Source organism: Equus przewalskii, chromosome 9 (assembly GCF_037783145.1).
Source record: "Equus przewalskii isolate Varuska chromosome 9, EquPr2, whole genome shotgun sequence".
NCBI lineage: Eukaryota > Metazoa > Chordata > Mammalia > Perissodactyla > Equidae > Equus > Equus przewalskii.
This window is the reverse complement of record NC_091839.1, coordinates 26,429,450-26,456,607: the sequence shown is the minus strand read 5'-3', so window position 1 is coordinate 26,456,607 and position 27,158 is coordinate 26,429,450. Positions and strand designations below refer to the sequence as shown.

Here is a 27,158-nt window from a genome sequence, read left to right as displayed (position 1 = left end):
TTAGCTCAGGGCCAGTTTTCCTCAGCAAAAAGAGGAGGATTAGCGGCAGATGTTAGCTCAGGGCTAATCTTCCTAAAAAAAAAGACAAAGAAAAAGGTAAGTGGAATCTGTAAGTTAAGATTTATGAGACACAGCTACTGAAAGCTATCAGAATACATTTTGATCCTAATTGCAATTAATCTGATTTAAAAACACATTTTTGAGACAACTGAGAAAACTGAGCATTGATAACATATATATTACATTTAAAATATTTTTGTGTAATGACCATTGGGTTACAAAATAGCCCTGACATTTTAAACATGTAATCTCAATGCATTCCTATGCATTAAATCTCATGTCTGACTAAATAACCCACTAGTATATATGACAGAGGAAACAAGAAAGCTATGAAATGATAAATAATGGTGGAAGACTGGGAAGGTTTCCTCTGGCTTCATAACACAGTGTTTTCCATTTTTGCATATATTTTTAAATAGCTGTAACAAAAAATAGACTGTATCTGTCTTAGTTTGAGCTGCTATAACAAAAGACCACAGACTGGATAGCTTATAAACAAAAGAAATTTATTTCTCACAGTACTCGAGGCCAGAAGTCACAGATTCAGGTGCCAGCATGGTCAGGTCAGGGCATTTTTCAGGGTCATTAACTTCCTGTTGCATCCTTAACATGGTGGAAGGGCTTGGGGATCTCTCTGGAGCCTCTTTCATAAGGCATCATTCATGATGGCTCCACTCTCATGATTTAAGCACTTCCAAAAGGCCCCACCTCTTAATATCATCACCTTTGTGGGTAAGGATTTCAACATGTGAATTAGGGGGGAACACAAACATTCAGACCACAGCAGTGTCACTGTATCATAACTTTCTTTGTTGAGAAGGATGAAATAAAAAGGGCAGGAGGGTCCTTCTGGTTTCCAGTCCAGCATGTAAGAAGTTGGAAGTTGCCGCTCCATCCTAACAAGTAAAAAGATGAACAACCTGGAAAAATAAATAACTCCTCTTAGATTCCTAAAAGAAGTGCAGTCACAGGGCAAACCATTGTCCCCAGATAGGAGAGACTGACAGGCAAATACAGAGAATCACAAGTTACTGAAGCAGAAACCCACAAATTGAAACCATGGCAGGAGCCAGAGCCAGGGTGGGCAAACCTGAACTGTAATGGACAAATTGCTGGAGGCTCAGTGAGGACAAGTCTGAGGGCTGAAAACTCTGGGGGAACCAATCATGGGGAGCCCCACACTTTCACTGAGTTTTATCCCCTAGAGTTTAACCTGTTTCTCACAGTGACTATCAGAGAAAAACTCAATCATAGTTCCAGCAGAGGGAAAGGAAAAGGAACCTTTTTCAAATATGCCAAAGCCTTCTGTTCTGTACCAAGTCTGCCCCCAGGAGAAACTACTTAAGCAGAGCCTAACTTGCTCAGGTTTTATCAGAGCCCAAGTGACCTGGGGGAAGGGAAGTACCCAAACTCCAGTCAGCCTTATTCATGAAAGAAGGGAACAAAACCCATCCAACTCCAGCCCACTCTAGCCATCCAGTCTCACCTAAGGTGGAGATGGGACTGAAAGGCATGCATGAAGTTCAAACTGCAGAAGCATAAACTCACTTAAAGACTGACACTTGTGTTATGTGGCAATAAAAAAATTTTTTAGGGCCGGCCCAGTGGCACAGGGGTTAAGTTTGCACGTTCCACTTCTCAGCAGCCCGGGGTTCACCAGCCCGGATCCTGGGTGTGGACATGGCACCGCTTGGCAAGAGCCAAGCTGTGGTAGGTGTCCCATGTATAAATCAGAGGAAGATGGGCATGAATCTTAGCTCAGGGCCAGTCTTCCTCAGCAAAAAGAGGAGGATTGGCAGTAGTTAGCTCAGGGCTAATGTTTCTCAAAAAAAAATTTTTTTTAAATAAAAGAAAGCTTCAAACAACAAACAAAACTTCCTAAGCTTGGAAACTTTAAAATACACCCCTAAGACCTCACAGGTTAAAGAGGACATCACAACGCAAAAAAAAAAAAAAAAAAAGACTGAGACCTAATCGTAGGGCTAACACTTACCCTTCTCCGCACGCCTCAACACCACACAATGAAAGGCTATTTACAGCAGTTCTTTTTACCCAGTACATCATGCCTAGCTTTCAGGAAAAATTACAAGGAATAAAAAAAAAAGTTTGAAGAGACTGAGCAAGTATTGATACTGGCTCAACACAAGGTTGACATAAGGGAAGCCATATTGTAGAAAAGAAACCATATTGTATCTTTAAATGACCTCTGATTGACTAGCCCAGACATGCTCTGTAGATTTTGTGACCCCTCCCAGCTGCCTGAAGATGATAACTTTTGTTCTTTTGAGTTCCTTAGGAACGTGATGACTTCGGGCAGAGAGCCTGTGCTGATAGCCATCATCAATGACAATTGAAAGATCAGGGCACAGGGTGTTGCTCTATTCTCTGATGCATATCCAGTGAAACAAAAGACTACAGGAACTGGGAACAGAGTCCAGCCACCTGCCCCACCTGGAGACCAGTCCCGTATATAACTGGCCTGTAGTCTTTGTTCTGTAAGATGGTTCTTTCAGACATGAGTCCGCCATCTTCTCACTTGCTAGCAAACTGTAATAAAGAAACCCCTTCTCTCCTACCACCTTGCCTCCTGACTATTGGCGCGTCTTGCGGCGAGCAGAGGACCCCCACCTTGGGTGGTAACAATAACAACATATGCTACCTTTGTAATGGCTATTGAAAATGGAAAAGACTGTTAGGAAGTCATTACTCTGTAAATATCCATCAATTTCTGGTCATTCTTGTTTTGTCTCTCCCAGGCACTTAGTGGTTGATTTTATTTGTAATCTCAGGCATGTCATTTCATACATAACCCCTTCAAAATGTGTTTCTAAATGCAAAGGCTCTTATATAACTCCAATAACTTTGTCAGATAAAATCAAAATATTTAAAATATGGTAAATTGTTATAAGTGCTGAATCTTGTCAGTTGTAGTCATTATTTAATGCAGATTGATTGTAATCCAGATGCAAAATTTACCTTTAGGCAATTATTAGGTGTGCTCTACAAGTCTTTTAACCTATATGTATCACTTCCCACTTTTTAATTCTTATTCTTGATGAAGTTGCTAAGCCATCATCCACTACAATTTTCCCAAACTAGATCTGGATTGTTCATTATTTCATACTGTTAAAAATGCTCACCCTTCTGCACACCAATGACTGTTAGCGAACCAAAAGTGACTTCACCTCCCGGTGAGTTAAAATCAGACTCTCAGCCAGAAGTAGTCATCACACAAAGCAGAACTTATTTGCAGCAAAGAAGAGGCTATGCCAATCACTTCCAAAGTTGTGGTTGTCCCAGAACATGGGAACGCAGGGGCCTTTTATTTGGCATGGGGCCTAAATATTCCAGAGGGAGAGGTGAGCATTCCCTTGCACAGGCTCATTTGGAAAACATGCTTCCACATACACTGCAGGTGATGGTAATAAGGCCGAAGCTCCTCCTGGAGTGATCTTAGCATTAAAAATAAAGCAAAGGTCACAGGCATTGCTCTTGTACTGGGGCCTGTTCTGGTGCAGGGTAGTTGGTGATTGCATCTCTTAAACAGTTAAATGCCTCCAAACCCACCCTTGAGCTCCTCAGGGCAATTAGTTGGTGATATGACTACTAATCCCCAAGGACATTCCCTTGTCCTCTCCCTAAGGAATTGCAATTAGTCAGCCATTCCTGAAAATGGCTAAATGTGGGCTGACGCCCTCCTGTAAAATTCATCAACATCTTGCCCTCCTGCTCATGTCAAACCCCTGCTCACATGTCCAAGTGCCCAGGTTGTGCCAAGGTGCACACCCAGCTCCCTGATCTGACCATGAGCACATCAAACTCGCAGTGATAGGAGTGTGGTGGGGGTGCAAGTGTGTTCTCTTCATGCCAGGCTGCACTGGCCTCATCTCACTTGGTCCATGAGGACTAAGTGATTGTGTGTGTGGCCCAGACATGACCATTGGGTGTCCCTATCATGTCTGTCCAAGAAGTCTCTATGGAGACTGCTGTGCTGTGTCAGTACCTCCATCCACCTCACAGGTCCCTGGTGTGCTGTGCATATGCCAGTGTGTGTAGTTCACGTGTGCCACAAATCTCTTGTTGAGGATGTGCTAAATGCAAACGTGGCTCCAGGCTGCGCTAAGGGGCATCAGCATTCCATACCAGTTACCCTTGTCCCTAGGGTGTATGTGAGGAATCCCCAAGTTGTGCCAATGTATCACACACCTGTCCCACTGTGTTCCACAGCTGTGTTACACATCTTTGGTTGTGACAGTGTCCCACCACACACCTAGTGCCCTAATGCACACCTGGCACATAAGGGCTGTCTGCAGTGTGGAAGCAACAGACACACTGTGTTTCCAAGTTTGTCACCATCACAAAATTGTCATCTGGAAAAGACCTTAAGCATCCACCTCATAGACATCTAGTATACAGAAAATATGGGGGAAAGTGAACATATTAAACGGAATCAGAGATTCAATGAGCTAAACTGAGGATGTGGCAAATACTAATGAACAAATGGCTTAGCAACGTCAACAGACAAATAAGAAGAAAGAGGCTTCCTTACTGCCTCTAGTAGCCACGGTGGCCACGAGTTTATCGCAGTGGGCTTTGGCCACTGTGGCAGCCAGAGTGGCCACCATCTTGGGACTCAACTTAGATTCAGGGACGTCTTCACCCGCAGCCTTCTGAAGACTGTAGCTCCTGTGTGACACAGTGGAGGCCACAGGAAAGGACTGTTTATCCTATCTTCTGGATTCTGTGATAGTGTTTTTTGGAATTTAGTGAAACTCTATATTTTGTTGACTGGGATTGCAGTGGCATTGGCATAACTCTGGTGAATGTATTCATTGGTGAAGCTGAGTTAGCAGAAATTCCAAAAGGCTATGTTCCAGGACACTGGGAATATTTCAACCATCCTCTATCAAGATGAACTTCCTGTACTTTCTTTGATGTTCCTGGGAAGAATCATGAAAAAACAATGCCTATCCTTTAAATGAAGCCAAAAAGGCTGAATTACAGTTAACAGCTGAAGGTATAAAAACTAATGTGTGCCAGGACTATGATCCCCATGTCAGTATCTGGGCATTGATAAGAAACACTGATTATTCTCCAAGAGCAACCCCCACAATTAATCTTTCATTTCTCCAAAGCATATTCTCTTTAGGGGAAAATAAATTAATATATTCTGTATTTTTGCTCTGTGTGATGAATAAAAGACCCTCTTCCCTTGCTCTATTTCTCAATGTTGGTTCAGATTAAGGCTTTCTGGGTAGGTGTGATTTCAGTCTTTTTTCCCCTAGCTTTATTGAGGTACAAATGACAAATTAAATTCTAAGACATTTAAAGTGTACTTCATGATGATTTGACATATGTCTACATTGGGAAAGGCAGATTAAGGCTTTTGGGGTTTTGGCTTCCTCTTCTGAGATTTAATTTTTTTTTTTAAACTCAGGGAAATTGGAATTTGTGAACTGCTAAATGCATAACCTTGAAAGGCTGTTTTATTTATCGAACAAATGGAAGTTAGAGAAGTCTAATTATATTAAGTACCAGGAACTATATAGTGCATACATATCTGTACAAATTTAGACATCTGGATTATTCAGGGGCACCTCAGGATTTTAAATTAAACAATAAGTATTGAATCAATTACATAAAACATTAAGACCTTAAACAATTTTTTTAGTGAAAAAAAAGAGGTAAGTGGTACATATAGGTGAAAAGACTTAAGACATACCTGATAAAAGCCACCCAAATATATTTTGTATCTTGATTGGAACCAATCTGCCTTAACCAGCTAATCCAGTTAACAAAATTCAGGACTAACATATTTATCATATTTTAAAATATTTTTGTGTATTCCAGTTATCAGAGTTATAAAAGTGTCCTTATGGCTAGAAATGCATTCTGAAGAGGTTATGCATGAACATATCTGGGATTATAGGTAAAATAACCCACTAACGTGTATGGGGATAGACACGAGAACCACCATGAAATAATGATGATGAAAGATTGGGATGGGTTCATGGGTTTCATAATATTCTTTTTGTTTTATAGAAATATTTGAAAATAGCCATTACAAAAGGTGGAATATGTCCTTGTGCCAGAAATTTTATGTGTGGAGAAGGAGGAAGTGAAAAGGGCAGGAGGAAACTTGATTTCAGGGGTGCAAACATGTACGGAAACATCCAAATGTACACTTTAAATATGTGCAGTTTAAGTCAATTATGCTGAAACTGTTTTTTTTTAAAAACATTTAAAACTTGCCACTCTAACCATTTTACTATTTTATTATTATCTATGCTCTTGAGGGTATTTGTGGCTACTGTATCACTACTTTGGAAAGAGAACATAATGGTCTACTACTGGAATATCTTGCCAATTCCATGCTCAGTGACATCATTTTGTTAGGTTGAAAGTGACCACAACAGGAGTATTTACACCAGGGAAACTGATGGAGCCTAAAAACCTAGGCTTGACGTAATGTATTATTGAATGTTTTAGACTTCAGAAAGTGGTGGAGGATATGTTAACAGTGCAGATTAAACTTAAAACTGTATGGTGTAGGGGCTGGCTTGGTGGCATAGTAGTTAAGTGCACGTGCTCTGCTTCAGCAGGCCAAGGGTTTGCAGGTTCAGATCCCAGGCACAGACCTACACACCACTCATCAAGCCATGCTGTGGTGGCATCCCATATACAAAATAGAGTAAGATTGGCACAGATGTTAACTCAGGGACCATCTTCCTCAAGCAAAAAGAGGAAGACTGGCAACAGATGTAAGCTGAGGGCCAATCTTCCTCACAAAAAAAAAAAAACCCAAAAAACAAAAACTGTATGGTGTACTTAGGCCTTGAATTGTACATAAGACAAAAAACTGAAGGAACTTTCCTTCCAGTACTCAAAAACAACTGTTCCATATGGCAAAGAAGTCACTCACATCATTGATGAATGTGTGAAATTCCAACTTATGTCTTTGCTGTTGCACTTTATTTATTAAATAAATAAATTCATAAAAAGAAAACAGGCAAAAGATTATCAGCAGATATTTTACCAAAGATAAACAGAGGGCAAAGAAACGCATGAAAAATACTCAACATCATGAATTCTTTCAAAAATAGTGTTCAAGACAAACTGAGTTGCCAGACACACATACCAATGGCTAAAATTAAACAAGATTGACCACATCATGTGTTGGCAGGGAGGAACTGGAATTCTCATACACTGTTGGTGGGAAGGCAAAAGAGAACAACCACTTTAAATCAATTTCACGTTTCTTCAAATGTTAAACAGGAGGTGACGTCAGCATCATGGTAAAGTGAGTTATTCTCTTTGTTTCTGCCCTCTAAGTTATAACCAATCGGACATCCAATGACCAACAGAGGATTCCCTACACAGCGAAACAGGGTGCCTAAGAGATGCATGCATCTATACATCTGAAAGTGGGTGGACTGGCCCCAGGAGGCAGTGGAATTAGAGGAGCAGCTCCCTCCCCCTTCCCCTGCAATGGCAATCCAGGGTACAGATCCTCACACTGGTATGCACACCTGTGAGTGGATGTTGCAAGGACAGACATTGTGTGGCTTGGTCCCTGTCCCTCCCGTAGCAGACCTGAGGGACATGCCTTTAAAAGCAAACATTGTGCAGACAGAAACAGCAGGCATTGCTTGGACCCTGTCCCTACCCCAGTGGTTCCATCATGGGCACCTGTGAGCATACACTATTGTAGAAACACGAGGCATGGCATAGGCCCTGGACTTCACCACCCAGCACAGACAGGTGTGCACACACCCTGAGAATTCGGAACACAGCAGAGCCAGTATCCCAGCCCCCTCCTCTTCCTGCGGCATTGGTGGGCCCTTTCCAACAGTGGAGACTATACAAAACTCAGATTTTCCCTGCTGGGACAGGGCACCCTGACCTGAGTTATAAAAACACCCCAGCTAGTGCCAGGACCAGAGGCTGTAAAAGCAAGCAGCAACACCCATCTCTCTGCTTAGCCCCTGCCTCACCCCCTCAGCAGTGGCAGGTGGAACCAGAGGCTTCAGGACCACAGCAGAACCAGTGACCCAGTCCCCAGTGGCAGCACCCCTGACGTTGATTCTACTAGCAGCAGGGGCTTCATCCAACCACCTGGGACCCTGACAGCAACAGCGACATCTGTGAACCCAGTGGCCCTGATAGTAGTACAGCCAGCACCCCCAGACACCCCAAGAGCAGCAGCACAGATGGTCACAGGGGAGCAGGATCTGAGCCTGTGGAGAGCTGACAGAGAGCCAGCAGGGGAACATAAGACCCAGCCAACCCCACAAAGAGCAGAAGTGTTTGCAGCCTGGTGAATAGGTGGTGACACCTGAGACTGCAGCAACATCATAAGCAGCAAGTTACCAGCAACCGCAGAGGTACAGTACAAGGAGGGCACTGACAACACCTCTAGCAGAGGCAGCGGAGGATGGAAAGTGCAGGCTCTCAAATACAATCAGAAGCAACTCACAACCAAAGTAACCAAAGCTTTACCCAAGTAAGAAAGGTAGTTAATACCACAAATACAGTGCCAGAGGATCAAGGGCCATGAAGAACTATAGCATCACAGCAGAACAGAAAGGAAATAACAACTCTCCAGAAGTCAAACTTGAAGTCACAGGAGATTACAGTCTTACAGAGAATTCAAAAGGTGTCACGAAGAAAATCAACTAATCTTCAACAAAGGAGTCAGGAACATACAATGGAGAAAGGAAAGTCTCTTCAGTGAATGGTGCTTGGAACATTGGACTGCCACAGGCAAAAGAACAAAAATAGACCATTATCTTACACCAGACACGACAAAAAATAACAAGTGATGGAGACAATGTGGAGAAAAGGGAATCCTCATACACTACTGACGGGAATGTAAAGTCCTGCAGCCACTACAGAAAACAGTATGGAGAGTTCTCGAAAACTTAGAAGTAGAAATACTATATGATCCAGTTACTCCATTGCTGGGTATTTATTCAAAGGACATGAAAACACCAAGTCGAAAACATATATGCACACCTACGTTCATGGCAGCTTTACTCACAATAGCTAAGACTTGGAATCAACCAGAGTGCCCATTGACTCATGAATAGATAAAGAAGATGTGGTATATATACAATGGAATACTACTCAGCCATAAAAAGACAAAATCATGCCGTTTGGAACAAAATGGATGGAGCTTAAGGATACTATGTCAAGCAAAATAAGTCAGACAGAGAAAGACAAATATGCATGATTTCACTCATATGTGGAAGATAAACAAACAGATAAGGAAAACAGATTGGTCCTTACCAGAGAGGAAGGGGGTGGGAAGGGTGTGAAAGGGGTAAAGGGGCACATATGTATGGTGCCAGATAAAAACTAGACTTGGAAGTAAACATGATTCAGTCTACACAGGAGCTGAAATAGAATATACACGTGAAATTTACACGATGTTATAAGCCAATATGACCTCAATAAAATATATTTTTTTATAGTTAAAAGTTGGCCAACACTGTAACAGTCTGACTTATTAACACTAGAGAAATAAAACATATATCCATATAAAGAATTGAATGCAAATATTCATAGCAGCTTTATTTGCAATACTGCAAACCTGGAAATAACCCAATTGTCCCTAAACAGATGAATGGGTAAACAAAGTGGTTATCCGTAGAACAGAATATTACACAGCAATAAAAGAATTAACTACTCACATAAGCATCATTGTTGAATCTCCAAAGAATTATGCAGCATGAAGGAAACTGGTAAAAAAAAAAAAAAAAAAAGTATACACCTTATGATGCCTATGTTAAATCAGAGAAACATGAACTAATCTATTGAAAAGGAAAGTCAGTCAATGATTGCCTGGAAAGCCAGGGAAGGCAGAGATGCTGGGAGCCGTGGCTACATCATTTGATCGGCTGTTTGACAGGGTCCAGCCGATTAATGCCTAGGGGTGCAGGGTCGCCCCTTGGTGAAGAATAACCGGCCAGCCCCTCACATAGTTCTGAAACCTGTGCTGCTTCTAATTGCCCTTCATTCCTTTTCCTTTCCTAACCTCCAGTTTTCACTCCTTTGGGTGGCTGCTTGGGAGGCACTACCTCCTGGGAAAATTAGATATAGTAAGAGAATGTGACCACCGGCAGGTAACTTTCAAGATATTTTTCAGTTAATTATTGGAGCAGCACACAGTCCCATTTGAGACAATCAGAAAGGAATCCTGCCCAGATAAGATGTCGAATTAGGTTTATGGCCTCTGTCTGGTTAATGTTTCCTTCTCCCTCCAGTTCTTTGTCTAAATATATATGCATCGTCCTTCTAAGTTTGTTGGTTAATTGGATGATGAAAAAGTATCTACATATTATTCTTGACCTTCTGCTTTCTGTTAAAATGTTATAGAGGTTTTCTCCTAAAAGCAATAAATAACAAATAATTGATGAGTAGAAGGGCCGAGGGGTGCAAGAATGCCCCTCGGTGAAGAAAGGCCGGCTGACATCCCTGATATTTTCTGAATTATATGCATGCTTTCTATCAAGGTTATGTCTATACTTATTTCTGTTTTTTATTCTTGAAGATGTATAGTTTAGCTTAGCTTTTCAGCCCTTTACTTTACTAACAAAATGATACTTTCTCCGGCAGTGTGCTTAAGGGACTGTTAGCTCCACAATCTAAAAGACAAAGGAATGCTTTCACCCCCTAAAGGGCGCAAAAATGTAAAGATGTTTAACTGCCCGCCGAGAGTCCAGATAGCCCTGGGGATAAGACACCCTGGAGTCGCCTTTTGTTCCCATTAACCATCTACACTAATGGTGTAAATGATTGAGGGAGGCAGGGATGGCTCCACCAGGATGTAACCAGACAGACTGCTGTCCTGTCCAGAGGCCTGGACCTTCTCTCTTTGATTTAACTTTACCATGAATTACAACAGATGCCTAGGTACCTATCTCTTTTAGCTTAGAGACAACAAACAGTAGTTAATTGTGGAGAAGACTACCATTAACCTTATGCTCTATAGAATAGAACGCTAATAAATATTCTTGTGCTCGTTTTTTACTTCCTTATCTCTCCCAGAATATTCGTAGAACTATTTCTGTACTAATCCTGAAAAATATATAAATGACACGTGCACAGTAAAGTCGGACTTGCTAACACCAACCCAAGTCTCACGTCCCCTTTATTTTCCCCTCATTGCGCCGACGCCGTCCATCCCTCAGGAACCTGGACTCAGCCGGGGCGGGACCCCGGCACAGAGAGATTATAAAAGCACGAGGTAAATATGTGGGTGACAAATAAGTTCATTTTTATGAGTATGACAATAGTTCCACAGCTTTATACATGTCAAAGCTTACCAAACTGTACACATTAGATAAGTGCACTTTGTGCCTGTCAAACATACAAATTATACCTTAACCAAGCTTTCAAGTGGTTCCTAATGAAAGCCTAGGTGTCCCTGTTTTCTTAGAACATAAAGTTGGCAACCCTATATGGACCTCACCATCTCTCTCCTCACACCTTGGGAGGGGCAGCCTTGCCTCAGTGGCAGCAAATAATGGCAAGCAATGAAGACTGCTGCCACCTGAATCAACAAGAAAGCTGGCTGAGTCACAAGACCCATCCTTGGAAAACTGGATCACCCTTCTATCTATCCTTGTTTTCTTCCCTGTAGAGCAATGGCCAAGAGGTGAACAGACCAGAGAGGCTACGGGAATTCACCAAACTTTAGATGATTTTCTCTGTCAATGAACTCAGCTACAGGAAATAGTTACAAAGGTTCTGAGAATTTCTGTACACATGGATCACACAAGCGACAGTACCAGAATATCTATGAACTTTTAGAAGAGGCACATTCCACCCTAATTTACTGCAATCTTCTCCACTCCTTAATCCAGGGTTTCTGTACCAATTACAATTCCAGCAGACCCTATAATCTTAGAATCAATGACATTAGCATATAAAATTTTGTATATCATGGCAAATGGCTCCTCTGCAGGTCCTGGGGAAGAGGTCTCCTCAAAATGCTGGGAACTATGTGTTCCAGTTGTTAACAGAAGCACAGGAGGTTGTCATAACAAAGGTCCCCCTGGGGACCTCTGGCCTCCCACAAAATTGTGGCACCAAACCTCAAATTAGGACCATGAAGCCCTCCAGACTTTCTTTCAAGGCCTTGGGCAGCAATGCAAATTAGACCAATATTGGACGAAGAGCTATTTCTGCCATCATACCATCCCTTCTGAAGGACAAAAAGGTTGGGATCCCCAAAGAATGTGGTCACCCCTACATGCTAACACATCACAATTCTGCTTTCAAATCACACCACAAAGTGAACTATTAAAGGTGCCAAACCAAAAAGACCTTTACTGGGGTTGGCCCAGTGGCACAGCGGTTAAGTGTGCACGTTCTCCTTCAGCGGCCTGGGGTTCTCCCGTTTGGATCCCAGGTGCAGACATGGCACCACTTGGCAAGCACAGGCATGCTATGGTAGGCATCCCACATACAAAGTAGAGGAAGACAGGCACAGATGTTAGCTCAGGGCCATCCTTCCCCAGCAAAAAGAGGAGGATTGGCAGCAGATGTTAGCTCAGGGCTAATCTTCCTCAAAAAAAAAAAAAAAAGACCTTTATTAAAAGAACATAAACTAGACCAATGTCATCAGTTCCTAGGTTGATGAATTAGAACCTGAAGAGTCCATCACAAGCCTGATGTGAAAACAACCATGTCCTTGAAAAAGGTAGTCCTTCTTAGTAAGTTGAGGATGGGTCTTCCTGACTGAAACTGGGTCAGGTCTATTCTTTAAAGACAGAGAGAAAGGAACGAGGATCCTGCAAAGGGCTCATAATTTCCTCAAGCAAATGGGACAAGAGAGGTCAGCTTCTCTGACCACATCAGGGTGCCGACTGATGTACACTGTTGAGGTGTGCCAGGGAGTAAAGGAGAAATGGCTTTAGCAACAGAAACTGCAGTGATATAAATCTGGCAATAGCCCTGGGCATGTTGGTTAGTGTATTACATCTCATTAAAGCCTCCCACATACCTGAAACTTATGAGGAACCTTATACAGTCTATTTTCAGATAAAAGAAGCTTACAGTCAGGAAAATGTCTTTCACACACTCTCCTCCAGCATTATTACACTGAGTGAAGAAAGAAATATTCCTAGCACATTTAAAGTTTTTCTCCAGTGTGAACTCTCCGGTGTCTAAGGAGGTTAGATTTGCGGCTAAAGGATTTGCCACATACACTACACTCATAAGGTCTTTCTCCAGTGTGCACTCTCTGGTGTTGAATGAGGTCAGATTTGTGGGTAAAGGGTTTCCCACATTCACTGCAGTCATAAGGCCTTTCACCAGTGTGACCTCTCTGGTGTTGAATGAGGCTAGAGCTTTGACTAAAGGATTTCCCACATTCACTACATTCATAAGGTCTTTCTCCAGTGTGAACTCTCTGGTGTTGAATGAGGCTAGCACTTTGGCTAAAGGATTTCCCACATTCCCCACATCCATAAGGCTTTTCTCCAGAATGAACTCTGCGGTGTTGAATAAGGCCAGAGCGTTGTCTAAAGGATTTCCCACATTGACCGCACTCATAAGGTCTTGTGCCAGTATGAATCCTCTGATGTTGAATGAGATCAGATTTGCGGGTAAAACACTTTCCACATTCACTGCAGTCAAAAGGTCTTTCTCCAGTGTGAACTCTCTGATGTTGAATGAGGATAAATTTGCGGCTAAAAGACTTCCCACAAACACTGCACTCATATGGCCTTTCTCCAGTATGAACACTCCGGTGCCGAATGAGGTTAGAGAACTGTCTGAAAGACTTCGCACATTCACTGCACTTATAAGGCCTTTCACCACTGTGAATTCTCTGGTGTTGAATGAGTTCAGATTTGCAGCTAAAAGATTTCCCACAATCACTACACTCATAGGGCATTTCTCCAGTGTGAACTCTCCCATGTCGAATGAGGTTAAAGATCTGTCTAAAGGATTTCCCACATTCACTGCATTCATAAGGTCTTTCTCCAGTGTGAACTCTCTGGTGTCGAAAAAGGCTAGAGCTTTGTCTAAAGGACTTCCCACATTCAATACACTCATAAGGTCTTTCTCTAGTGTGAACTCTCCAGTGTTCAATGAGGTTAGATTTGTAGCTAAAGGATTTCCCACATTCGCCACACTCATAATGCTTTCCTCCAGTGTGTTGCCTCTGGTGGTAAATGAGTTTGGATCTGTGGATAAAGATTTTTCCACATTCACCGCATTCATAAGTCTTTTCTCTAGTGTGAGTTCTCCGGTGCTTAATAAGGTCAGAGACTTCGCTAAAGAATTTCCCACATTCACCACACTCATATGGCCTTTGTCCAGTGGGAACTTGCTGGTGCTGAACAAATCTGTAGTTGCAATTGAAGGCTTTCCTACATTTGCCACCCTCATAAAGCTGTTCTCCAGAGCAGACACTCTCATGCTGAACAAGTGTATGGTTGTGGTTGGGAGCTTTTTCACATTCACCCCTTTTGTCATGACTTTTTCCACTGAGAAAGGCCTGCCCACTCTCACTGTAACTGTGTGGTGTCTCACTGTAGGGAACGGCCTGGTGTTGGAGAAGGCTTAAGGTGGCCAGAGGGTCCTCACCAACCTCCCTACAGCTGAAAGGCTCCCCTGACACATACAAGCTGCAGCTTGTCACAAACGAGGCCCTGTTCACATCTCTATTCCAGGGCTTCTCTCTACTGTCCTGCCTCTGTTGCTGGTGAAGATTTCCACTGAAACAGAGACATCTCACACATGTGCTGCCCAAGTTTGGTTTCTGCAAAGGGTGTATTGTTTGGTGCTCAGCGTCATGCAAAATATCTTTCAGGCCTAGGATGCACATCTCACAGGAGTGGGTGTTCTGGGTGGATGGACCGGTTGTGGAAGCTCTGACTTGTAAGTCTCCTTCTGCAGATACATTCTGCTCAGAAGGAGCATCCTCATCTTCTGCTCCATGCCAACAACCTGAAAGCAGAAAAAAGCTGAGGAAACGCATGTTGACTTTGGTGGAGGGGGAAACCCCAGGTGTGTTGGACACAAGTTGGGTCCAGAGACTGTTCTGAGGACAAGGGACCTGGGGGCAGGTTGAGAAAGGGGCTGCTTGGCTGTACTGGGCCTCTGAAGATCACAGAATAGGGGCCACCTCACCAGACAAAGGACACAAAAATGGGGTGGACCACATGGAGGAGTAGCAGAGTCTCCACTTCACTTGTCTGCCAACAGCCTTAAGCAAGACTTGGTCTGCTGGTGACATGGGCATGCTGTGTGGAAGACTGGTTGAGTCCTGTCCCAGTAAAACTCAACTGAAACTCAGTAGATGGTATTCAAAGACTATTTAAAAATATGTGTACACCTCATGACACACGTGCAGGTAAATGTTGGCGAATATTTCAGAGGAACAGATGACACACGCCACAAAGGTGGAGGTAGACAGGAGCCAAAAGTTACAGATGAAATGACAAGTCAGCAAAGTGTCAAGTATGGGGAGAACAGGTAGAAATGAGGTGTGGCCAGTGGCACTTGCATCAACACAATATTAGAGGGGCCAGCCTGGTGGCGTAGTGGTTAAGTTCGCACATGCTACTTTAGCAGCCAGGGGTTTGCCAGTTTGGATCCCGGGCGCAGACCTAGCACTGCTTATCAAGCCATGCTGTGGCAGGTATCCCACATATAAAATAGAGGAAAATAGGCACAGATGTTAGCTCAGGGCCAATCTTCCTCAGTAAAAAGAGGAGGATTAGCAGCAGACGGTCAATCTTCCTCAAAAAAAAAAATCTTTTTTAAACAAACAGAAACACTACTGGACACGTGGTAGGTTCCTGGTATGATCTGAAAATAGACTTGATGTCATGTCCACCCCTACTTGCCACTCACCAGAGCCAGGCTTCCTCTGAGACCACCTGGTCATGTCCACCATGTGAAACAACCAGGGTTTTCCCTGCACCCTCCACTGTGCAAATACTCAGAACATGAATGATGCAAGATTTAATGAAAGACAGCATAGGTGAGTGGCCAGCACTGGCCCAGAGTCACTCGCCATACAATGGTATTCAGGAAAGAAAATACTACAAAAAAAAAAAAACAAGAGAAGAAGTGTCTTAAAAGAACAGCTCATGGTTCATGGCAGTAATGACCATGACCTGGCACAGGTAATCACAAAGAAAACTTAGCTAGAGGAAGGGGGCAAAACTGGAGGCCACAGATCCAGACATGGTCACCCTGCCAGGGAGAGGGCAAGCAAGAAGGGATCCATTAAACTGACTGTGAGACTCCTGACTCCCAGACCCTTCCCTGCACTTTTTGAAGCCACAGGTGTTAGGGCTGCTTGGGGAGTCCATTGCTCAGGAGATGACACACAGCTCAGCACTGGGAGCCACAGCATATATGACAAGAAAGTAGCAGGAAAGCAGCAGAGCCCACGGTCCACCTATGGGAAAGACAGAACTAACTCTGGGGAAGAAAGGAAAGGCAGGACATCACCTCAGGACACCAGGACGGATGTAAAGGTCTTACCCAGGGATGCTACAAGAGCAAAGGTCTCCAGCATCACATCACAGTACAGGAGTCTCTGAGCCTCATCGAGGAGCCTCCACTCCTCCTGGGAGAAGCTGATGGCCACATCCTCAAAGTTCATACCCTGTCATAAGGGGGACAGTTCATTCCATGATCAGCTTCTCTCCTAGGATTCCAAGTTCATCATATCCCCCATCCTCCACATCCATCCTCTGCTCACTGTACTCCCCACCTCAGAGGAGATACCAGGCCTCAGTGCTATGGGGGCCACTCTCTCCTTATATTCCCATTGATAATGTGTCCTCTCACAGCAACAACAGGCAAATGGGCAGATAGATGGTATCTGAGCTCTGGGTCTGGCATGTAGGCCACACTGACTCTTGTCAATGTGGTGGGTGTCACAAACATAGGTGAGGGAGAGATGCTGACCACAGGGAGGGTGTGAATGACCTGATACAGGTCTTGTCAGGCAATACTTGTGAGTCTCTCAGGTCATCCTTTCAAGACAAAAAAACACAACATCATCCTTTACTCTTATGATGCCAATTCAAGGGCCTGGGGGCCATCACCTACCTCTTCACATGCACATCGTTATTTCACCCACACTTCTCTCCCACATGCACAGTTTCAAAGGTCACACAACCCTGGCATGATGGGGACAGTTTGTTTCATGATCACGTTCTTTCCCAGGATTCTAATATCACAACCTCTCTAATCTATCCCTTGCTTACCCTCACCCCTTCCCCACATCAGGGAAGATTTCCAAGCCCAGGTGATAATGATGGTCACTGTCTCATCATGCTCCTACTGACCACTGTGTCAGTCCTCAACCACAACAGGCAGTGGGGCAGGTAGATGGTATTTAAGCTCTGAGCCTGGCCTGTACAGCCCCAACACTCTCTTTCAGGCAACTCCACCAGAGGGCCCCAGATCGCTCATTTCTCCTACACCCCACCAAACATGGGCTCACCCTTCACTCTTATGCCAGTACCAGGACCCTGGGACCATGAGTTCACACTCTCTCTCCAAGTGGACATCACTCTTTCTACCACACCTCTGTCTCACAACCGCACTTCCACAGCTACAGCCACCTCCTGCCCTACACCACAGTCATCTCCTTGATCTCTCCATTCATCACTTAGCACATGTGCTCCAAAGAACGCTTGGCAAATTCAAACAGGGTCAAGTACCAACCCAGCTCTGATGGTCCCCACTGACAGAGGCAGCCTTGAGTCCTGCTATCAAGGCCTCTCTCTCTGACTGATCTTTGCTTCAACCTCACCTACTGAGAACCACATCAGATTTCAGATACACATTGCCCTCCTCCACTTGATGTCCCCTGACCAGTCAGCTTTCCTGTCTCCACCTAACCCTCATTCAAGGCCCAGCCCCAGTGGCCCTCTACTGTATGCCCAGGGACTCTCACGGATGATTACTTGTCCCCCTAAGTTAACCTGTCAGCCTGACTGGAACACCCAGGAAACACCAAGGTTTATAACAAGATCTTGGTGAGGCTGTAGAGCCAGTGTATAAGCACCAGCTTCAGCCTCAGAGTCACCTTACTTGAAATCCTATGCCTCTGCATCCATCTCATGTCCACTCATTCCTCGAAGGCCTTGGCCACATGTGGAACCATATGCCCCCCACCCACCCTCTCCCTACCTGTGTTGTGACAGTCACCTCCCACAACCAGGAGCCCAATGGGGTCACCCTCTTTTTCCTGGCCTACTATTACCATTATTATCCTGACCAGGATCCTCCATCTTAGAGTGACCATAGCTCCTCTCTGGTCTACCCACTCCATCACCCTTTGGAGAAGTCTCCATCCCGAACTCCTCCTCAGGTTCCAGATGCCCAAAAACTGGTCTCTGGAACATCTCACATCCTGAGCAGGCCACAAATAAAACTTCTAATAACCCCAGTGAAAAAAATTACTCTCAGTTGGACTTCCCCATTTCAGTTGAGGGAGCTTCCACCCTTCCAGCTGCTACAACAAAACCTTCAAGTTATCCCTGACTCCTCCCTTTCTCTTTCTCTCAACCTCAAAATTAGAGATCTGAGGCAGCTATACCCAATACACTGATCCAGAATCCAATCAATTCTCCCACATCCACCACCACCACTCTGGTCCAGCTACCATCACACTCACCCAGACTATAGCAGTAGCCTCCTTCTGATCTTCCTACCCCCCACCTCCCACCCATACTGTTCTCCATGCTGCAGCCACAGGGAGCAGGATGAGACCCGGGTCAGATCACCTGCCTTCACTGCTCCCTAGATCCCATTGCTCCCATCACCTCCAGAAGAGACACCCAACTTCTTACAAAGCTGTTCCACACCTGACTCCCGCCCTACTGCTCCCAGTTCCCATGAGAAAGAGAAGATACCTGCAGGTCCCTGAACCAGTTCAGCCTCCCCTCCAAGCCTGTGCACCCTCTAGGATCCACGCCTGGGACGAACTTCCACACCTCTTTCCACTGGTTGTCAACAACAAGAACCATTCCAAAGAACCCTAGACTTGGACTTAGAACCCTGGGCTTGCTGCCTGTTCCAGTTTCCCAGGCTCGAGGGCTGGAAGAGGGGCAGAACAGTCCCAGGACACCAACATCCGAGAGACCGTGTGGGTGGGGTGAGTGAGGACGCGGGGGGCCCTGAAATGAGCCCCACACACCAGGAGCCCTAAGCCATGCTGCACTTCCAGGGAATCTGGGCGAGGAGGGAGGTCCTCTGACAGACCGGTAACCACAGCCAGGAAACACGGGCTCACGCCGCTCTCACCGCCGCCCAGCCCTGGAGCGGGTGACCTCGGAGGACAGCAGTCCCTCTGGCCTCAGTCCTCAGAGCAGGCTCCTCCCGCTCCGCACGTGCCAGGACCACCCTCCCTGCGCCCAACTGTCACCGTCTGTCCACGCCCTGTGCTCCCCTCGACCGGCTTCTGGAAACCGTCAGAACCTTCTCTCGGGCAGCGGCCCTCCTGTTCCAACCCGCCTGGCTCCCAGAGTCCTGAGGACGAAGGCAACACGCCTCGGGCACAACTGCGTCTCATTCTCTGTCGCCTGCGGACACGACACAGAGCCTGGGGTCCCCTCCGCCCGGGGCCCTCGCACAGAAGGAGCAGCCCCTCCCCTGCCGGTCCAGGCCGGACCCCACCTCACACTATTCCCTGCGGACACAACGCGGACCCGGCGCCCCGCCGCCCGGGACCCCTGCCCGCAGCCACAGGCCCCACGAGCGCCTCCCAGGCCCGGTCCCGGGGCCTGGGCTGCAGGCCCGGGAGCAGCGCCCGCCCGAGGGCTGGAGCTCGGGCTGCGCTGCGGGCGGGGCGGGCCGGAACCGAGCGCTCACCTGAGCCGGCTCCCTCCGCGCGGCCGCCGCCATCGGCCTCGGGGGCGGAGCTCCCGGTCTGGTGCGGGTCACCCGGGGCGCGCCGCCGCCAAGCCTCAGACCCGCTCTGAGCAGCGGGGACAACGTCTTCAGGGCCTTCTTCGTCGCGACCCAGCGCTACAGAGCCTCTCCCTCAGTGAACAGACTCCAGAGAAGCCAAAATGACCGCCACGAGGAAGATGCCGGAAGCCCCGCCCTCACCGGACCCGCACGCACGGAAATTCCCCTGTCCTGGATTCTCATTGGCTCAACTCCTCCCCGTTTTCGCATTGCTCTCTGGATAGTGTAGTTTCATCAGCTGCACAGCGGGACGGCTGTCTCAGCCGTTGACCTGTGCCAGTAACGGTTTGGCGGCACAGCTAGTGGCGCTGGGAAATGAGGACTTGAGCCTTCACGAAAAAGGGAAGTGCTTACTACTTAAAGGGGCGTTTCCCAGGTTTCTGCGGAGTGTTATCTGCGACTCATCACTTAAGTGTATAGAGACATCATTTTAGACTCGCTGAAGCTCAGAACGCCCCCAGAGGCTAAAAATATTACTTAAATTATTCTCAAAGGCTGCAAATCCAAATGGATACATTCTCTTTCAGATACGTACTTCATTTACTCTTAGCTGGAATGTAGTATTTTCTTGCTATTCAAATGCATGTCGTCAAAAGCATTCATCTCTGGCTCTGGTTCCCACAGAGAACATCTCTCCTGCCTGTACTCAGTGATCGTGTCCAAATCACACAGCAACACTGTTTATCTACTCAATATTTCTTAGTCGATATCCAAAGGTATGTTCAATTCCTTTATGAATCAGACATCTATCTCAACCTGAGGGCAACTTTTTTTTTTTCTTGAAGAAGATTAGCCCTGAGCTAACCGCTGCCAATCTTCCTCTTTTTGCTGAGGAAGACTGGCCCTGAGCTAACATCCTGCTCGTCTTCCTCTACTTTATATGTGGGACGCCTGCCACAGCATGGCTTTTGCTGAGCGGTGCCATGTCCGCACCCGGGATCTGAACCGGCGAACCCAGGCCGCTGAGAAGCAGAAGGTGCGCACTTAACCGCTTCGCCGCGGAGCCCGCCCCTAAAACAGGATTTAATAACTTGCTCTCAGGGGCCGCCTGGTGGTGCAGCGGTTAAGTGTGCACGTTCTCCTTCAGCGGCCCGGGGTTCTCCGGTTCAGATCCCGGGTGCGGACATGGCACCACTTGGCAGGCCATGCTGTGGTAGGGGTCCCACATAAAATAGAGGAAGATGGGCACGGATGTTAGCTCGGGGCCAGTCTTCCTCAGCAAAAAGAGGAGGATTGGCAGCGGTTAGCTCAGGGCTTATCTTTCTCAAATAAATAAATAAAAATTTGAAAAATAAATTCTCTATGGGATAGTGGCTACAGCGTTCTCAGGCAGAGCACATGTGCAAAGGGGGCATCTGAACACCCATCATCTTCTTGCTAGGAAGGGATTATCATTATTCCACTGATTGCCAGGACTGTTGTACATGATGAATTGATGTTATCTCAGAAAAGAGTTGTGAAATGTCAGTTACAGAGACCTGTTAATAATGATCATGTAGTTATTCAAAGAGAGTGTAGAAATAGCTCTGGAGAAACACCTTTGCAGGGTGAAAATGTGAAGACCCCAGATGATTTTTAACAGAAGATATAGAAGTCTGAGAAGAGGTCAGAGATAAATTGAGCCTAAGCTTGTGTTGTGATTCTTTTCACCAGTTTCATCCTAGTTGATCTGTAGTGATTTCTCTCGGCAGGTTTAACTTACAATTTCATAATGACTCATGGCAAAGAAGTTTTCTAGGCCTGATGACCACTGATATACATTCTTTAATGAGGATTCTGCTCAAATATGTTGCCTATTTGATTCTTTGTCTTTTTCATATTGATTTCTAGAATTTCTTTAATATGCAAGTCCTTTAGGCAAATATTCGTATTTGTTTTTGTCACTATGTTGCAATTTTTAATCAACTTTTTTTTTAGTTTTTAAAACCAAACTTAATTTTGATTAAACTTTACTATTGAGATAGTCAAGAACAACTTTTTAAAAAAATTTTTATTGAGTTAATGATAGGTTACAATCTTGAGGAATTTCAGTTGTATATTATTGTCTGTCAGTCGTATTGTAGGTGCAACCCTTCACCCTTTGTGCCCACCCACCACCTCATCTTTCCCCTGGTAGCCACTAATCTGTTCTCTTTGTCCACATATTTAAAGTCCTCATATGAGTGGAGTCATACAGAGATTGTCCTTTTCTATCTAGCTAATTTCACTTAACATAATTGCCCCAAGGTCCATCCATGTTGTTGCAAATGGGACGATTTTGTTCTTTTTTACAGCTGAGTAGTATTCCATTGTGTGTGTATATATATATATATATATATATACACACACACCACATCTTTTTTATCCAATCATCTGCTGATGGGCACTTAGGTTGCTTCCACATCTTAGCAATTGTAAATAACACTGCAATGAACATTGGGGTGCATCGGACTTTCGGAATTGCTGACTTCAAGCTCTCTGGATAGATACCCAGTAGTGGGATAGCTGGGTCATATGGTAGTTTTATTTTTAATTTTTTGAGTAATCTCCATACTGTTTTCCATAGTGGCTGCACCAGTTTGCATGCCCACCAGCAGTGTATGAGGGTTCCTTTTTCTCCACAACCTCTCCAACATTTGTTACTATTAGTTTTAGACATTTGTGTCACTCTAATGGGTGTAAGGTGATATCTTAGTGTAGTTTTGATTTGCATTTCCCTGATGATCAGCGATGATGAACATCTTTTCATGTGCCTATTGGCCATCCATATATCTTCTTTGGAGAAATGTCTGTTCATGTCTCCTGCCCATTTTTTGATCGGGTTGTTTGATTTTTTGTTGTTGAGTTGTGTGAGTTCTTTATATATTATGGATATTAAGCCTTTGTCGGATGTATGACTTGGAAACATTTTTTCCCAGTTAGTGTGTTGTTTTTCTGTTTCAATCCTGTTTTCCCTTGCCTTGAAGAAGCTCTTTAGTCTGATGAAGTCCCATTTGTTTATTCTTTCTATTGTTTCCCTTGTCTGAGAAGACATGGTGTCCGAAAAGATCCTTTTAATACTGATGTCAAAGAGTGTACTGCTTACATTTTCTTTTAGAAGCCTTATGGTTTCAGGTCTCACCTTTAGGTCTTTGATCCATTTTGAGTTTATTTTTGTGAATGGTGAAAAAGAATGGTCAATTTTCATTCTTTTACATGTGGCTTTCCAGTTTTCCCAGAACCATTTGTTGAAAAGACTTTCTTTTCTCCATTGTAGGCCCTCAGCTCCTTTGTCGAAGATAAGCTGTCCATAGATGTGTGGTTTTATTTCTGGGCATTCAATTCTGTTCCATTGATCTTTGCACCTGTTTTTGTACCAGTACCATGCTGTTTTGATTACTGTAGCTTTGTAGTAAGTTTTGAAGTCAGGGATCGTGATGCCTCCTATTTTGTTCTTTTTTCTCAGCATTGCTTTAGCAATTTGGGGTCTTTTGTTGCCCCATATGAATTTTATGATTCTTTGTTCTAATTCTGTAAAGAATGTCATTGGGATTCTGATTGGGATAGCATTGAACCTGTAGATTGCTTTAGGTAGAATGGACTGTTTTCGTTTAAAGATTTTTAATTTTTTCCTTTTTCTCCCCAAAGCCCCCTGGTACATAGTTGTATATTCTTCGTTGTGGGTTCTTCTAGTTGTGGCATGTGGGACGCTGCCTCAGCGTGGTTTGATGAGCAGTGCCATGTCCACGCCCAGGATTCGAACCAATGAAACACTGGGCCACCTGCAATGGAGGCTGCGAACTTAACTACTCGGCGGTGGGGCCAGCACTAGAATGGACATTTTAACTATGTTTAGTCTTCCAATCCATGTGCATGGAATGTCTTTCCATCTCTTTATGTCGTCATCCATTTCTTTCAGAAAAGCCTTGTAATTTTCATTGTATAGGTCTTTCACTTCCTTAGTTAAATTCACCCCGAGGTATTTTATTCCTTTTGTTGCAATTGTGAATGGTATTGTGTTCTTGAGTTCTTTTTCTGTTAGTTTGTTATCAGAGTATAGAAATGCTACTGATTTATGTAAATTGATTTTATACCCTGCAACTTTGCTGTAGTTGTTGATTACTTCTAAAAGTTTTCCAATGGATTCTTTGGGTTTTTCTATATATAAGATCATGTCGTCTGCAAACAGTGAGAGTTTCACTTCTTCCCCCCGATTTGGATTCCTTTTATTCCTTTTTCTTGCCTGATTGCTCTGGCCGGGACCTCCAGAACTATGTTAAATAAGAGTGGTGATAGAGGGCATCCTTGTCTCATTCCTGTTCTCAGGGGGATGGCACTCAGTTTTTGCCCATTGAGAATGATGTTGGCTGTGGGTTTGTCATATATGGCCTTTATTATGTTGAGGTAGTTTCCTTCTATTCCCATTTTGTTCAGAGTTTTTATCATAAATGGCTGTTGGATCTTGTCAAATTCTTTCTCTGCATCTATTGTGATGATCATGTGGTTTTTATTCCTCAGTTTGTTGATGTGGTGTATCACGTTGATTGATTTGCAGATGTTGAACCATCCCTGTGTCCCTGGTATGAATCCCACTTGATCATGATGTAAGATCCTTTTGATGAATTGCTGTATTTGAGTTGCCAAAATTTTGTTGAGAATTTTTTTTTTATTAATATTATGGTAGATTCCAACCTTGTGAGATTTCAGATGTACATTATTGTTAGTCATGTTGTGGGTACACCACTTCCCCCTTTGTGCCCTCCCCCCAACCCCCCTTTTCCCTGGTAACGACCAATCAGATCTCCTTGTCAATATGTTAACTTCCACCTATGAGTGGAGTCATATAGAGTTCATCTTTCTCTGTCTGGCTTATTTCGCTTAACATAATACCCTTGAGGTCCATCCATGTTGCTGCGAATGGGCCAATTTTGTCCTTTTTTATGGCTGAGTAGTATTCCATTGTGTATATATACCATATCTTCTTTATCCAATCATCTGTTTCTGGGCATTTAGGTTGGTTCCATGTCTTGGTTATTGTAAATAATGCTGCGATGAACATAGGAGTGCAAGGGACTCTTGGGATTTCTGATTTCAGGTTCTTAGGATAGATACCCAGCCATGGGATGGCTGGGTCATAGGGTATTTCTATTTTTAACTTTTTGAGAAATCTCCATACTGTTTTCCATAGTGGCTGTACCAGTTTGCATTCCCACCAACAGTGTATGAGGGTTCCTTTTTCTCCCCACCTCTCCAACATTTGTTACTATTTGTTTTAGATATTTTTGTCATTCTAATGGGTGTAAGGTGATATCTTAGTGTAGTTTTGATTTGCATTTCCCTGATGATTAGCAATGATGAACATCTTTTCATGTGTCTACTGGCCATACTTATATCTTCTTTTGAGAAATGTCTGTTCATGTCCTCTGCCCATTTTTTGATGGGGTTGTTTGTTTTTTTTGTTGTTAAGCTGTGTGAGTTCTTTGTATATTATGGAGATTAACTGTTGAGAATTTTTGCATCTATGTTCATCAGCGATATTGGCCTGAAGTTCTCTTTTTTCGTGCTGTCCCTGTCAGGTTTTGGTATCAGTGTGATGTTGGCCTCGTAGAATGTGTTAGGAAGTGTTCCATCCTCCCTAATTTTTTGGAATAGCTTGAAAAGGATAGGTATTAAATCCTCTCTGAAAGTTTGGTAGAATTCCCCAGGAAAGCCATCTGGTCCTGGGGTTTTATTCTGTGGGATGCTTTTGATGGCTGTTTCAATCTCTTTCCTTGTGATTGGTTGGATCAAATTGCTTCTTCTTGAGTGAGTTTTTGGAGATTGTAGGAGTCCAAGAATTTATCCATTTCCTTTAGGTTATCCGTTTTGCTGGCATATAGTTTTTCGTAGTATTCTCTTATAATCCGTTGTATTTCTGCGGAGTCTGTTGTTATTTCTCCTCTTTCATTTCTGATTTTGTTTATTTGAGCTTTCTCTCTTTTTTTCTTTGTAAATCTGGCTAGGGGTTTGCCAATTTTATTTATCTTGTCAAAGAACCAGCTCTTTGTTCCATTGATCCTTTCTACTGCCTTTTTTGTTTCAGTAGCATTTATTTCTGCTCTGATTTTTATTATTTCTCTCCTTCTGCTGACTTTGGGCTTTGTTTGTTCTTCTTTCTCTAATTCAGTTAGGTGTAGTTTAAGATTGCTGATTTGGGACTTTTCTTGTTTGTTAAGATGTGCCTGAATTGCGATGAATTTTCCTCTAAATACAGCTTTTGCTGCATCCCATATGAGTTCGTATGGCATGTTATCATTTCATTTGTTTCCAGGTATTTTTTGATTTCTTCTTTAATTTCTTCAATAATCCATTGCTTGTTCAATAGCGTATTGTTTAGTCTCCACATCCTTGTGCCTTTCTCAGCTTTTTTCTTGTAATTAATTTCTAGCTTTACAGCATTATGATTGGAGAAGATGCTTGTAGTATTTCAATTTTTTTAAATTTGTAGAGGCTTGCCTTGTTTCCCAACCTATGGTCTATCCTTCAGAATGTTCCATGCACACTTGAGAAGAATGTGTATTCTGCTGTTTTTGTATGCAGTGTTCTATATATGTCTATTAAGTCCAACTGTTTTGGCTTTTCGTTTAGCTCCACTGTTTCCTTGTTGATTTTGTGTCTGGGTGATCTGTCCATTGATGTGAATGGGGTGTTCAGGTCCACAACTATTATGGTGTTATTTTTGATATCTTCTTTTAGGTTTCTTAATAGTTGCTTCATGAAATTTGGTGCTCCTGTGTTGGGTGCATAGATATTTATAAGTGTTATTTCTTCTTGATGAAGTGTCCCTTTGATCATTATATATTGGCACTCTGTGTCTCTCTTTATCTGCCTTATCTTGAAGTCTGTTTTATCTGATATAAGTATTGTGACACCTGCTTTCTTTTGTTTCCTATTAGCTTGGAGTATTGTCTTCCACCCCTTCACTCTGAGACTGTGTTTGTCTTTGGAGCTGGGGTGTGTTTCCTGGAGGCAACAAATTATTGGATCTTGTTCTTTAATTCATTTTGCCACTGTGTGTCTTTTTATTGGAGAGTTCAATCAGTTTACATTGAGGGTGAGTATTGATGCATGAGGGCTTAATGCTGTCATTCTGTTGCTCGTTTTCCGGTTTTCCTGTGTTTCCTTTGTTTCTCGTCCTGTGTGTTTTA

The 27,158-nt window shown here is 43.9% G+C and overlaps 1 protein-coding gene across 7 annotated transcripts; it reads right to left on the bottom strand.

Annotated features, from left to right (window-relative positions):
• Positions 1-545: 545 nt before the first annotated feature.
• On the bottom strand, positions 546-20,153 carry LOC103563465 (zinc finger protein 551-like). Of its 7 annotated transcripts, XR_011522481.1 has the most exons (5): positions 19,915-20,153; positions 16,570-16,693; positions 13,070-15,021; positions 9,753-9,800; positions 546-980 (listed from the first exon to the last, which is right to left on the bottom strand). XR_011522481.1 is itself a non-coding variant. In XM_008538855.2 (3 exons), the coding sequence occupies exons 1-3, from the start codon at positions 19,945-19,947 to the stop codon at positions 13,199-13,201; spliced, it is 1,980 nt and encodes a 659-aa protein (XP_008537077.1). In that variant the 5' UTR covers positions 19,948-20,153; the 3' UTR covers positions 546-13,198. The 7 variants fall into 7 exon arrangements, 2 of the variants coding, with proteins under 2 accessions (XP_008537077.1, XP_008537078.1); XR_011522480.1 differs by having other exon boundaries at positions 546-9,800; XR_011522482.1 differs by lacking the exon at positions 9,753-9,800.
• Between the last annotated feature and the right edge of the window lie 7,005 nt (positions 20,154-27,158).

What these genes read in the sequence shown, in the direction of transcription:
- LOC103563465 (XM_008538855.2), bottom strand. Translation starts at nt 19,947, where the DNA reads ATGGCGGCGGCCGCGCGGAGGGAGCCGGCTCAG. An exon ending in CGCGGAGGGAGCCGGCTCAG is followed by an intron (nt 16,694 to 19,914) that starts GTGAGCGCTCGG and finishes CCCTTATGACAG; the next exon opens with GGTATGAACTTTGAGGATGT. An exon ending in TGCTCTTGTAGCATCCCTGG is followed by an intron (nt 15,022 to 16,569) that starts GTAAGACCTTTA and finishes TTCTGCTTTCAG; the next exon opens with GTTGTTGGCATGGAGCAGAA.